We start from the raw sequence: 14541 nt of genomic DNA, 5'->3' as shown, positions 1-14541 counted from the left end.
ATGGAGAGCCAGTAAGGAAGCACTTGCCTCTTGCAGGCCCTGTCCCACGGGTGCTGGACGTGGGCCCTCTGCTGTGGTACAGAGGGTCTGGGGACTGTCAGCCCCATCTCCTCTGACTCCCACTGTCCATGGCCTGTTCTCTGGTAGCGTCCTTTACATTCTCGTTACTCAGAGCAGCCAGATGCTGTACTCCTACAATCAGTCTCATCAGTCGGAACGAGAGTGCAGGTTGTTGGCATTTCAGAGGGTGTGTTGGGCCGTGCCTGCCTTCTCCTCCCTTTGCTCCATTACCACTGCGTCCTCTTGCCACATGCAGGGCAACAAGAATCTTCCTTGAGAAGTACCAGGGAAATAACCGCACAGAACCAGCCAGTTAATGGGCTAGTTGTGTGCGTCTGTGTGAGCACATGGGATCTGGAACTCGAACAGAATTGGCTTGGTCTGTGTTTATATCTATGCACATACACCCACGAATGTGCACCCAATCCAGGACAGATCTAAATCCCCACAGAACCAGCCAGGGAATGGGTTAAACCTTGGTTCTGGCTGCAAGGAGAGAATGGGGAAAGGAAGACTTATCTTTTACCTTCCACGCCTTCCAGTAAATTAGTCAGCCCTCGGCCACGCTGGCAGCAGCTGGTCTCTCCTGTCCCTCCAGCTATATTGGCTTCAGGGTAAAAGCTCATCAAAAACCCATACATCAGGAAAGGCCTAGAAATTAATGCCTGTTGAGAAGAGCCAGGTAGACGTATAACTTTGCTCCCGCATGAACTCCAGACATAAGTTGGAGCACCGAATTCTAAACTAGCAGTGTGGCACACGGCGCCCTGGCATCCCCACTGTCAGGCCCCACCCACGTACCCCATCCTCTGTATTTCCCAACACACACTCACCATCCCATGGCTCAGTCGGCTGTTGAGCTGACTCAGGTAGCAATTGCAGAAACACTTTCAACAGACCGTCCACTTTGGACCTTCCCTAGAACTGGCAGAGGAGAAGGTAAGATGGAGAGGAGGGAGCATCTTTGAATTATTGGGCCAGTTCTAGTTTGCGTCCACATTTGCACTTTCCTTAGGAAAGACACTAACCTTGTGGGTGGCGGCAAAGAAGCGACTACCGTTTGATCTGTACTAGTGTCACAGCTCACTTGGCTTTGGTTTTCTCAGTTGTCGAACAAAGTTGTTAGGAGGATTGAGTAAGGTCCTGCTATAAAGCAGAAGACATGGTGCCTGAGACATGGTAAGCCCCCAGGAAGACGTCAGCTTGTGTTGTTACTTATCGAGTACCTGTTATGCGCCAAGCCCTGTGGGAGGTATTTTGCGGATAGCCACTCTAATCCTCACATTGGTCACGCAAAGTGGATCTTGTTTGTTCCTTTTGAGGAGATGGAGTCCGGGACATCTCACGTGTCCAAGGTGAACCAGTGTGTGAAAGTGCCGGAATCGAACCAGGCTAGCCTGGCAAAGCCGTGCCACCGCTGTGGTTTCCAGAGTAAACAGTGTATGAGCAGACATCCTCTGTGTAAATGGGCTTGGGGCCATGTGCTAAACAACCCGCTGCTCCACGCAGTTCAGGGTAATTCATATCCACTGAGTAAACGGACCATTCTGGGCAAGAGTTCTCTTGTGTCAACTTGCCTGTTCTAGGAATTCTCAGTATATACGTTGGAGCCCAACCAAAAATTCAGTGTGAGGCTGGTATTTCTTGAGATACCCCATGGGGCTTAACTAATAATAAGCTGAAGCGACTCTCTTATGCAGTGGTTTCACCCATGGGGCTCTTCCTTGGCATCTCCCAAGAGAGGACCTTTTAGAATAGCTCTGACACCCCTCAGTCCTGTGTCTCCAGGGGCACAGCCAGCACGCGCCCCCACAGGCTCACTGCCTTGATACCCCTCTCCTCACACACTAGCCTGAATTAGATGTTCTCTCTGTGTTCTCACAGCACCTGTGCAAGCATGTTAGTGCGACCTGTCACATTGCCTTTGCGTGTGTCCTTGTGTCTTCCTGCCTGACTGAGAGGAAAACGCTACAACCTACTCATCTCGCAGCCCCCGAATTTATCACACTTTTAGGAACACCAACAATAACCACAGCATGATCATAGTTGACATATGCTGGGTACTTACTTTTTTTAATGTTTGTTTTTGAGAGAGAGAGAGCGCACAATCAGAGGAGGGACAGAAAGGGGGGCAGGGAGCAGAGGATCCAAAGCGGGCTCCAGGCTCTGCACTGACAGCAGAGACCCCAACACAGGGCTCCAACTTACGAACTATGAGATCACAAACTGAGCCGAAGTCAGATGCTCAACTGACTGGACCACCCAGGCGCCCTGCGCCATACCATATGCATTTTCCATGTAGGTACTATTGTGATCCTCACTTTAAAGGCAAGGAAGCTGAAGCACAAAGAGGTTCATTTACCCCCAAAGTCTCAGAACTGTAAGTGGTAAATCTGGACATGAATCCAGGCAATTTGCTTCTAGAACCAAGCTTTTCACGGTACTCTCTGACGCCTCCATGTAATAGATGCTTAATTAATTAATATTTACAAATGGATATACATGTGGATGGGATTTCTGTGTTTGGAGAAATGTGATATGGCCTGTGACATACTTAAGTGTCTTCCATAATGAGCATCATGGAGCTCTCCGGTACTTTCTGCGTCTTGTATTCTGCACTTCTCTCTGCCTGCTTGCACAGGCGAGGCACATAGCACCATGCTTGTGAACTTGAGTTCGGCACAAAAGCACTTTCTGCCTCAGCCGTTGACAGAGTCGTCCCGCTCCTGTGGGCATGTGACTTATTTGGAAAGTGGAAATAGTAACGGGAATAATAATTACACAGTAAATTTAGAATAATGGGAATAGTTAGAGGGAATTAAGTCCCCATTCTTGGAACACAGTTCGGGTTCAACAAACATGAGCAGAGTTTGTTACTGTTGCTGCTGTCGAGAACATTGTCCTATCAGTGGACAAGAAGTTCTGAGCCAGTGTGAGTGATACTAAGTGATATTGCTGCAGCCTGAAATTTAAGGTCATCAACAGAGATGTTTCGACCTGTGAGTTTCAGAGGACAGCAAAGCAGTCCAGAGCTAACGGAGTCTTCATTCAATACCTACGTCTTAGTCCGGTAGTGCAACCTGTGGGGTTCAGGGAGCCTCAGCAGAGAAGGGAACCAGGGACATCCATGGTCAGCACGACTTCAGTGGCAGAGTGGACAGCTGTGGAACAAAGGCTGTCAGGAGATAGCTAGCAGCTAACGAGAACTAACTACCGTTTATTATACGGTTGGCAGTGAACTTGGTGCATAGTAGAGATTCATCCATTCATTCAACGATATTGAGCCAGGCACTCTTCTAGGCTCAAGGAGTCAATAATGACCAAAACAGATACCTAGGATATTCAGGCTTTATATGCCTCATCTCTACCAACAGAGTCATGTTTGATAACACTGTGATATAGATGCTATCTCTCTCGTCGGATAGTTCCATTAGGTGATTTGATTACATGAGGGAGCTGAGTCTCAGAGAGAGGTTAACCATGCTTGAGACCTCATAACTGGAAAGTGGTGAACTTGGGATTTGAATCTAATTCTTTTCTGATGTTGAGGTCCATGCCTTAACCACAGTATGATGTCAAGTAAATAGTAAATGCTAGAATCCAGTGTGTCTGCCTGTGTGTGTGTGTGTGTGTGTGTGTGTGTGTGTAGGAGGGGAAGGATACTTAATTCAGAAATATGAATAGCTGTCCTTGCAACACAGAAAAAATTGTGATCATCAATTTGCCAAACTCGAGCAGCTTCTAATCTTGAGCTCAGTCTATCTTTTTACTCTCTTCTGGTCAAAATCAACATGTCCTTGGCTGCCCTCAACAAAGAGAAAAACTTTTACGCTTAGGTTGATAAGCAGACAGAAGCCCTGAAATCCAGCGTTTCATTCCCAAGCATGCTGAGTAACTCCTGGGTGCCCTCCAGAGCCTGGACAAGGCAAGTGGGCACCCTGCCTGTTGAGATGTTGCCCAAACCCATGGAGCTAGTGTTCAGATGTCACTGACTTTGCATAGAAAGAGTGAAATGCTCTGGGTTGTTCAGGGCTGTGGATGGTGGGGCGCAGAGCCAGTGGGCTGCTACTGACCCATTCGTTTGGGCTTTTCGCGTGGCCGTTCTCCACGGATTGGGAAAGAAGTGTCAGATGCCGCTGAAAGGGAGAAGTGGGGAGGTCAGTTGGCCGTTGCCAGGAGGCACACAAATAGCCCACAAGTAATTCTGTGTTCGGGGTCAGGATCTTCGTGGCTTCATTTTGTTTCCAGGGGATGCCATTGTTTCTGCCACTTAGCTGTACAAGGCTACCCAGGCTGCCAGTTCCAAAGCTGTTCTGCTTGCACTCGGATCCTGTCACCGTGACCTCACAGTGCAGGGGCAGTGTAGTCAAGGGGGAAGGACATTGTGCTGAGACATCAGGAGACCCGGGTTTGGGCTCTCTCTCTGTGCCAGCTGGCAGGGGGACCTTGGACAAGTGCCTTCGTTCTTGGGTTTTCCTTTTTGCACTCATAAAGTAGCAGGCAGAACCAGAGGGGGTATTTCCTATGATCCCTTCCGGCTCTAAAATTATGAGTTTGTTAATGCTTATTTGTAGGCTTAAAGTGTCTTTTTTATTCTCCTGCCCTGTATTCAAAAGCACGTTTCCTGCTCCTTAAGCACAGCATTTTTTCCATTGCTTCCATGCCCACTGGGCTGGTCCTTAGTGTTTGATAACTCTTTGTTGAATTAATGGATGACTCTACGAGGAAATACGAATGAGTGAAACCATGGGCACCCGCTGGTGTAGCTTCCGGACCATGGTTGCCGAAGGATCCCGATAACCTATCTGAAGCATTCGAGTGACGCGGGCCTGTTGAAATCAGCTTCTAACTCTCGCCGCTGCTGTTGCATATGCCTTGTTTTTCACAATGATGGAACAGCATGAGTAGGGTTTATGTAACGACTTTTTTTCAATAATGAAGTGTTTTTCCGTGTCACTAATAATATCTTATTTAATTTTTAACGGATGCAACCTAGGCTATTGGAGGGTTTTAAGTAGTTTATTTACCCAATCCCTTAATCTTTCACGTTGAGTTCATTCAAGTTTTTCCATATTACGTACAACGTGACCAAAGATTCGGATTTATTTTCAAAATAAAATGTATTGCTTTTGTTAACGGGGAAAATGTCTCCGATGAGTAATACTGTTCCCGTGACACCACTGGCCATCCCTGCTTAAACTAACATGGTGGTCAGTCTACCGGAAGGTGGTGTGGAAGCTACTGAATGCAGGGTGGCCCTTGCTGTCCGTGTGCGAAGAGACAGTGATTGCCATCAGATATACTGCCCCTGAATGAGAAGAAAACAGTTTCCTAAATCCAAAGCAGTGTCCCTAAATCCAAAGCAATTTCCCTTTCCCCTCTTGAACAGAATTAGGAGAAAATGTGGGGGTCTGGGTCGTACAGGAAGAGGATCCAGCCCAAGATTGGAGGCCTGGGTTAGAGCTCCCCTCTGTTCTCGGCCTCAGTCAAAGAGCTGAACCCTCTGGGCCTTGGTTTATTTTTCTGTGAATGAGAATATTAGTATTATTGTTAGTCCTGCCTGCCCTTTCATCACTGGTTCAGAAGACAGAAGCAGGGGAGGTTTGAGCATAAAATGAAATCATAGGTACAAGGCTAATTTGAAGCATTAAAGTAAATGTTGTACAGAAGTGAGTTACAGAGAACGTGGGTCACTGGTTCTTTGTGTACCGTTCATCTCTGGAACTGTGAGCCGAAATGTATCGAGAGTTAACAGCGGTTTTTGAGCAAATCCTTACCGCACACATCACCGCTATTAAGAGGGGGCAAAAGCAGTAATTCAACCCTCTGCTCTCTGCAGGCTTTTTTGTTTCTAATCCTTGCCAGATGTAGACTGGCCGTGAGCCCAGAGGGTGAGTGCTTTCTGATAGAGGTGGTTTTGTTCTTGTCTCCCTTTTAGACAAAGAATTCTTGAAGGAGAAGGAGAAGTTGGAAATGGAGTTAGCAGCAGTGCGGACCGCGAGTGAGGACCACCGGAGACACATCGAGATCCTGGACCAGGCTCTGAGCAACGCCCAGGCCAGGGTCATCAAGCTGGAGGAGGAGGTGAGACGGGGTGAAGACATAACCCTGAGGGCCTCTGCTTCGTTTTCCTAACCAGCACCCCTGCCCGGAGCCAACTCCAAGGCGTTAAGTCAGGGGGAGGGATGTAGGAGGCCTCCCAAATAAAAGTTCATACAAACACAGTTTATACAGCCCAGAACTAGGCAGAGTATGAAAGACAGCCGTGAGAGAGCACACTTTCCGCCTGAAAGCCAGCCTGCCGCCCATTGGTGGGCAGGTGTCCAGGGCTGGAAATAAATGGAGGGATTGGAAACCACTGGTGCCTGTGGAGAAAAGAGACTAACCGTTTAAAAAAAAAAAGAGTTTATCTGCTCTGTCTCTGGGCTTTTGATTGCATTAAAAAAAAAAAAAGGGAGGGGGCAAAAGTGTCCCCCCAAAAGTGGAGGTGGCATTCAGCAAACCAGGCTCCAGTTTCCAGAAGTTGGCTCAGCTGGGCAGTGACTCCCCTAGTGTAGGAAATTTTGAGCCCTCTCAAGCATTATGGATGTAGCGGTCTCTGATTAAATCAACCCTTTAGATTAAGTTTTGTGAGGTAGACTTTGCTTTCCGGCCTACTGTGGAAGAACTTGAACGGCCATTTCTGAGGTTCAGGACTTGAACGGCCATTTCTGAGGTTCAGTCTGTGGATGCGGTGGCAGGAAAGGAGAGGCCCAGGCAGGTAGATGGGAGCCTTCTGGACCACCCCTGTGGGCTCCCTGAGGTGGCAAATCCCCGCTGTTACGGGGGCTGCCCTGCCCAGAGCCACGTGGAAAATAGAAGCTCATATTCCACACAAAGTACTGACCTGGGTGCTTGGCACGCAGAAAACAGTGCTCTTGTCAATCCAACTGTGGCTGAAAACAAAAAGCTGCTCCTTCAGAAGACATGTCCTGACGCTGGGTAACCCGGGCGTCCCAGCACCTTCGGCTTCAAGGTCCAAGCAGCTGAAGGGGGAGACTGTTAAATCAACAAAGGTCTTGCCCATTAGAAGCCTTTTAAACAAACCCATGAATCCTAATATAGAAACTGCAATTTACAAAAATGTTTATTTTTGAGAGAGAAAGAGCAAGTGTGCACGTGAGAGAGGGTGGGAGGAGGCAGAGAGAGAGAGGGAGAAAGAATCCCAAGCAGGATCAGTGCCACAGAGCCCGTCTCGAGGCTCAGTCTCATGAACCGTGAGATCCTGATCTGAGCCGACATCAAGAGTTGGACGCTTAACCGACGGAGCCGTCCAGGCGCCTCTGCAGAAACCGCAATTTTAAGACTAGCATGAGGACCCCAAGCAGCAGTCCCAGAGGATTCTCTGTTGCCACTCATTAAGTAGGAAGTACATTTGCTGCAGACAGCGACCTTAATCCCTCAAGGACACAAGGTCTGTTTGGAGAAAGGGAGGCCAGGACTCCTCATTAAGGTTGTCACTGAAATTTCTTATTCAGGCTCCATCTCCATATATGGAGCCAAAGAGAATTAAGATTTTTTAAATCTTTTCATTTTAATATTTCTAATAAAATACAAGCTAATTGTGAGTTCCTTAAAGACACGTTTTTTTTATAATCACTGGTATGGATCTTTTCTTGTTGTTACAGAAGGTCTTTGATTGCATGGAGCTCCTCCAAAATCTCTTTGTCCCCCTTCCAGCATGACTCCCTGTTCTCATTAAAGTTTCTTTTGAAAGGTCTTCATTCAGTTCAGATAGCTCATATTGAGTGCTTACCCTGACTTCTTTGACTCCAGAGCCAGACTATGGTGAATTAGAACCCTGACCCTATGATGTGTCAGTCTGTGACCTTGAGCAAGTCCTGTGACCTCTTCAGTCCTCAGTCTTCTCTCTCTTAAATGGAGATAATACAGCAGTTGTGTTCTTACTGTCATCAGGAGGATTCAACGAGATAATTGCATGTAAAGCACATGCTTGGCATGGAGGAGCTCCAAAAATGTTGGCTGCTAAAACTGTTATTCTTTTTTTTTTATGTTATTTATTTAGTTTGAGGCAGAGAGAGCAGTGGGGGAGGGGCAGAGAGAGAGGGAGAGAGAGAATCCCAAGCAGGCTCTACACTGTCAGAGCAGAGCCCCACGTGAGGCTCAAACTCATGAACCATGAGATCACAACCTGAGCCAAAATCAAGAGTCACTCGCTTAACCAACTGAGCTACCCAGGCGCCCCTTAACTGTTACTCTTAATCACACTCAACCTAATATCCTCGTTGCTAGACTTAAGGCTGATACAAAGGTGAAAGAGACAGATCCGTGCCTTCAAGGAACTTGCTATTGATTAGGAGTAGCAATTCTCTGTTTAGCAAACATTTGTTGAGTACTTTGCAGGATGTCAGGTACTGTTGCAGGCATTAGGGACATACTGTGTCCTCTGCCCAACAGGGACCACAGTGAACAGATCTCATGGCCCTTCTGTTCGAATGGCTGCACGCGCAGAAAACTGTATACAGTGTAGGATGTGCTGTAAGTCGTGTATGAATGATACTCACCAAATGTTTCCTCAGACCAGTCCTCTTCTGGCACAGGAACCTGCAGTTAGTGGGTCCTTCAGTGTCTGTTTGGTTGAAACAAGTCATCAAAAGCACAGTGAAGGAAAGAGTCTGATGGACACTGATGCCAAGAGCAGGTTTAGAGAAGGCTGTAAGGTTGCTGCCCCCTACCCCCCCACCACGAAAGGTCAGAAGCACCTCCATTTTATTTCAGTGGCTTTGGCTGGGATACAGGTGTAGCTCAATACGGTGCTGTGTGCTAAGTTGAGAAACCGCCTTTTGCAGCAAGCTCTTAAATCACCAGCATGTTCCAGCTTGCCGGTGCAATCGTGGGTTGAACTCAGGATCTGAATCACCTGCAAGGCATCAGCACACCCAGGTGCAGACAGGAAATACCATGTGGTGTCTTCTCACCCACAACCAGATCAAGTCAACACCTCAGCCTGGTTTTTGGCATGAGCCAGTTCCCAGAAAGTTAGAATTGGGCCTGGGATTTGTGGACACGGGCCAGACTCCTAATTGGAAGAAAACAAAGTTTTCATGATTCTGAATCTGTGCCTGATGGGACGTTTACATAAATCCTTTTTACCTTAGTTTCCGTCTCCTCAGTTTACGGTAGTCTTTGGGGCTGTGAACTACTCCTCTGTAAAGGGCTCTGAAGTCTTTCAGGAGAAAGTTACTCCACAAATATCTGAATAGGAAATTTTATATTTAGTCACACACAAATGGGTACACATGCATGTAGACATACACCTACAGTTATTATAGAAGATTTGAAAATCGCAGAAAAGAATAAGGAAGATGAGAAGCTACTGTTGTGCCATACACATAAACATGGTGATGCTTTTAAGTAATTTCCAGTCTTTTTTTAATTAAAAAAATTTTTTTTAACATGTATTTATTTTTGAGAGACAGAGCGAGACAGGGCACGAGTGGGGGAGGGGCAGAGAGAGGGGGGTACACAGAATCCAAAGCAGGCTCCAGGCTCCGAGCTGTCAGCACAGAGCCCGACGCGGGGCTTGAACTCTCGGACCGCGAGATCATGACCTGAGCCCAAGTCGGCTGCTTAACCGTCCAGTCTTTTTTTTTAATTTATTTACTTATTTATTTTGAGAGAGAGAGAGAGAGAGAGAGAGCAAGCATGAGTGGGGGAGCGGCAGAAAGAGAGGGAGAGAGAGAATCCAAAGCAGGCTCCAAGCTGTCAGCACAGAGTCCGACACGGGGTTCCATCCCACGAACCTCCATGAGATCATGACCTGAGCCCAAATCAAGAGTGGGACGCTTACCTGACTGAGCTACCCAGGCGCCCCTTCCAGTCTTTTTTCATGCATAGACAATAGACAGATGGGCCGGCAGAGTTGTGAGCACGTATATAGTTTTTGATTCTGGGTTTTTTACTTCACGTTATAGAACAAGGTTTTCCTTGTGGCACTGAAAACTTTACTGGCTTCCTTTTCAGTGTCTGCAAACGCTGTGATCGTTAAGCGATTGCCAAGGATGGAGCTCAGAGCTATACACGCTACTGAAAGCGGGCGCCCTAGTAGGGTCTTTAATTCCTGGTGGCCTTTGTCTGAACCCTTTCTGCCCCAGCACACCAGGGGGATGGCGGTAGGGGAGGCACATGCACTTGCAGTTCAGATAGGACCCCAGGTAATCCAGCCCCCCACCTCCACCCCAGCTTTGAGTACTGCCGGTCTGAGTTCTCTGCTGCTCTTCACTGTCCCCTGCTCAGCTACGAGAGAAGCAAGCCTATGTGGAGAAGGTTGAGAAGCTCCAGCAGGCCCTGAGCCAGCTGCAGTCTGCGTGTGAGAAGCGAGAGCAGATGGAGCGGAGACTGCGGACCTGGCTGGAGAGAGAGCTGGATGCGCTGAGAACGCAGCAGGTGAGGCTGAGAACCCAGCAGGTGAGGCCGGGGACCCAGCAGGTGGGGCTGAGAACCCAGCAGGTGAGGCCGGGGCCACACATCCACCCAGCACCTGTTCGGCAGCCAGCACCTGCTGTGCTTCAGGCTGTGCACTGTGCCCTGGTGAATGACAACTCCATCCCCAGCGAGCCAACGTAGCAGCCAGCGGAGGAACCAGGCAGTCCGCGCATCGCAGTGACGAAAGAGAGAAAGTGGTGGCCACCGGGGCGCAGGGCACAGCGGAATGTGGCTGTAGACAGCCTCACAGAGGGGGACCCTTGAGTTGGACTTTGAAGAGATGAGTTCGTTGGACATTCCGGGGAAAGAACATCAGAGACAGGAGGAGGATTTTGCGTAGGGGAGAGAGGTACGAAACAGCGGGGCGAGTTCCGGACGGCTGGGTACAGCTAGCCGGGGGAGAATGCAGCGAGGTGGCTTGTGAGGGGGCATTTGGTCAGGTTGAGAGATTGTACTTTTTCCTGTAGTCAGCAGAGAACCAGTGACTGGAGGGTGTTTAAGGCAGAGAGGAACATGGTACAAGACTTGGAGAAAGAGCCCTCTGGGAGGGTCTGGAGGGGTGAATGCTGAAGTTAAGGGAGCCAGGCTATGGGTGGGACCCTAAGGGGGAGTCAGTAAGAGGGTGAAGTTAGTAGGGCATGGTCACCGGTGAGTGTTGAGAGGAAAAGAGAGGAAGGATTCAGGACTATCACTAGACTATAATATTGGCCATAAGCTCCTAGTTTTGCCTTTCCTTCTTTCTGCCAATAACAGCTGTCCATATGACTTTGCTGTTAATAGCTTAGAGTACAACGCACCAGCCTAGGGCCCGTGTGTGCCTCAGCAAGGGGAAAAGTCTTGCCGGAAAGTTCTGCAGCTGGGCCGGGCTCCATTACACGCTGGTCAAAGGCCCCCGGCTCCAGAGAGAGCCTGGGCTTGTGTGTCCTCAGCCAGTGGGCTGAGCCCTCTCTGCAGCTGGTGAAGGGTGTGTTCTAAGTTGGGAACCAGGGAAACACTAGACAGGGCTCCATGGAATTATCTACTGGATAGAGCATAGTGGTTGTGGTTGGAATACTTGAAAACACTTGAAAGCATCTGTTCAGTCCAGCTCAGCTCTTTCCCATGGCAGGCGCACACATTTCCCTCTGGGTGTGTGTACTTGGCCAGGGAAGGAGGTGTTAGTGAGATTGCCCAGAAAATTAAGGAACCCACCCAGCCTCCCGCCATCTTGGCTTAGTTGATGGCTCATAGGAAGGGTGAGTCTGTCTCTGGACTTCACATCCATCTAACCTGTGCCATATTCCCTGGTACTTAAGGTCCACCCTTCAGTTCTTCTCGGTTACTGAGATCTTAACCCCCCCACACTGCGGGCAGGCTTCTCTGGTGCCTGGTACTGTGCTGGCACCCGGTGGATACTTACGAGCTTTTGGCTGACAAAAAGGGCACGTCTCAATACTCAGAGCAAAAAAGAAGTTTCTTTTTCAGTTAATGTGCCACCCACACCCTACAGTTAGATTCCTTATCCTTGGATCTTCTATTTTGAGTGCTGTGAAAGCAGACTCAACTCCATTATCTTTGTTATTATAAGTACTCCCTCTCCACCTTGGGAGGTAAAACAGTACTTAGCATCATTTGAGGCTGAGACGAGGTAAAGGAGAAATGAAGGTAAGAGGAAGGGAAATGAACATTTTTAAGAATTCACAATTTTATCTTTCTTGCAAAGAGCTCAAAATAATTTTCACGTCTTGCTACCACAGCAGTCCTAGGAGATAAAAGAGAGAAGGTGGGGGGGGGGGGATGCTCTTGAAGAGGAAAATTAGGCACAGGGCAGTTAAGAGGCCAGCCCAAGGTCATTAGCTAATTAGGACATTCCTCCCAGGTGAAAACACAAAGGACAAAGGATTGTATGTGTATTGTTCGCTGTGGTATCCCCAAGCAGAGGGTACGTGTTCAGTAAATATTTGTGGACTAGTGAGTGGGCAGCAGAAGCTGGCCCACCTGACCCTCAACCCGTTTTTCCAGCCAGGATATGTACCCATTAGACCGTGCTATCTCTGTGTTCTTGAACATTGAAATTCATGCATTTATTTAGATAACTCTTAATGACCTGAATGAAGGGCCCTGGGAAGAGGTGCCGTGATCTCATGGGAGGTCAGAAGGATGTTGCAGAAATAAGCCAGCTGCAGTGACGTCAACAAGGGATTTAGAAAATGACAAGAAGAGATAGCAGCTTAGCCAGGCTGTGGGATATTGTTCTTAGAGAGTTTCTAACAGCAGGGGAGCCTCTCATCTCGATGGACGGGTTCATTTGTCCCCCTGCTTGAGGCCGGTGCCTGGCCAGAGCAGGGGGCGGGTGGTCAGCGGCTTCCTGTACAGGTTGATGAGGACAGTTACGTGCTTTCTGCTCCATTCTTGCCTAACCGTTGGTTGCTGGCAAGCAACCACCAGATTCTAGAATATTTGTAATTATAGCTTTAAAAAACTGACTAGAAACGTATGGGTTCTAGAAAGCCCCCGGGCCCACTCGCTGTCACCTCTGTGGTAGGATTGGACTCTTGTGACTGCAGCTCGCGTGCGAGCTGTTGCTCTGGGTGGTGGGTGTGCCTCAGGGTAAAGTGTTCAGGTACCCCTCACCTTGCAACCAGCCCTGCCATTTACAGTTTGTGATCGCTGGAAAACACGAGGGCAGTGTGCGTCCCAGGACGTAGAATAACTGGGGGCGAAATTCTCTCCTGAAGGCAGAACTTTCTCAAAACCCCGCCGTCCTGGAAGTCGTGCTGTTCAGAGGAAATAGTATCCCTGAGTCAAAAGCGGGGGGGGGGGGGGGGGGGGGGATCTGAAATGTCAGTATCCTCGGCTTGTGACCACCGCTTTACTTCCTATCTTCCAGACACAGATGAAAAGAAAGGGCTGACCAGCTCGACTTGCATTGGAGGTTTCTGGTAGCACTTTACTTTGGCTGGCCCTTTCAGATTCATTAAGTGCTTTCATATGCACTATCTTATTTGATTCTGAGGCCCCTCTGTGGCGCAAGCACTCCTTGCTCTGTGTCCCAGATGGGAAGTGTGGGGGGACGTGTACCTCAGGGCATCTGGCTCCCCCTTCCTTTGCCTTTACATCTTATCTCCCAGCCTCCAGGGGCAACAGACAGTGGGAACCACTTCCTTGGCCCCCAGGGAAAATGCCCTAGCCCAGCAGGCCAAGCCCTAGTTCCTGTTTTCGCTCTTGGGATAAATGAACGGCAGGACGCCGGACAAGCCGCTGGTAGTCGTGCGGAGCTGTGTGGCCAGACAGCCCCCCTGGTGCGACCCTCCTCCTGAGTCGCTGAGGGATAACCGAACAGTTCATTTCGCCTCTCAGAGGCCTCGTTCTGTCATCTCTAACACTGGGAGGATGTTGTCTCCCAGGCTCTTCCGTGAGAGTGCAGTGAGATGGAGACTTTGGGAGGTGAGGCGGCCTGGCGGTGGGAGCTGTCGAGGCCGGGTTACCCGCGCCTGAGAGGCAGCAGAGAGCGTGAGGGCGGCGTGGGAACGTGCCGTGGGAACGTGCCGCGGGATCGGCGCGAAGCGTGCGCGCTGCGCACCGTGTGCACGGTCTGGCCCCTTCCTGGATCCAGGTGTTCTTTCTCCTGCTTCTGCAGAAACATGGGAACGGCCAGCCAGCCAGCGTGCCGGAGTATAATGCCCCAGCCCTCATGGAACTTGTGAGGGAGAAGGAGGAGCGGATCCTGGCCCTGGAGGCCGACATGACCAAGTGGGAACAGAAGTATCTGGAGGAGAGTACCATCCGCCACTTCGCCATGAATGCCGCAGCCACTGCCGCGGCTGAGAGGTGAGGCCGGCCTGCGGTGCGGCCGGGGGACTCGTTCACACACTGCAAGGACATCCACGCAGCGGAGAACTCTGTGGGCCTCCAGCGGGGTGTGGCGAAAGGGTATTTGAGGCTGTTCTCTAACAGGGGGACCCACCGTCGGGCTCTGTGCTGGCAACACGGAGCCTGCTTGGGAGTCTCTCTTTC

At 49.5% G+C, this 14541-nt stretch overlaps 1 protein-coding gene across 13 annotated transcripts in view; it reads left to right on the top strand.

Annotated features, from left to right (window-relative positions):
* Positions 1-14541, top strand: part of AMOTL1 (angiomotin like 1) — a 155233-nt gene that overhangs the window by 125110 nt on the left and 15582 nt on the right. For all 13 annotated transcript variants that reach the window (XM_006936834.5, XM_006936832.5, XM_045038584.1 and 10 more), the window contains 3 exons: positions 5999-6144; positions 10357-10506; positions 14165-14355. In XM_006936834.5, coding sequence (XP_006936896.3) covers positions 5999-6144; positions 10357-10506; positions 14165-14355 — 487 coding nt within the window. The remainder of the gene's footprint in view (positions 1-5998; positions 6145-10356; positions 10507-14164; positions 14356-14541) is intronic.

The sequence above is a fragment of the Felis catus genome, chromosome D1 (genome assembly GCF_018350175.1).
Source record: "Felis catus isolate Fca126 chromosome D1, F.catus_Fca126_mat1.0, whole genome shotgun sequence".
NCBI lineage: Eukaryota > Metazoa > Chordata > Mammalia > Carnivora > Felidae > Felis > Felis catus.
This window is presented reverse-complemented; position numbering and strand designations above follow the sequence as displayed.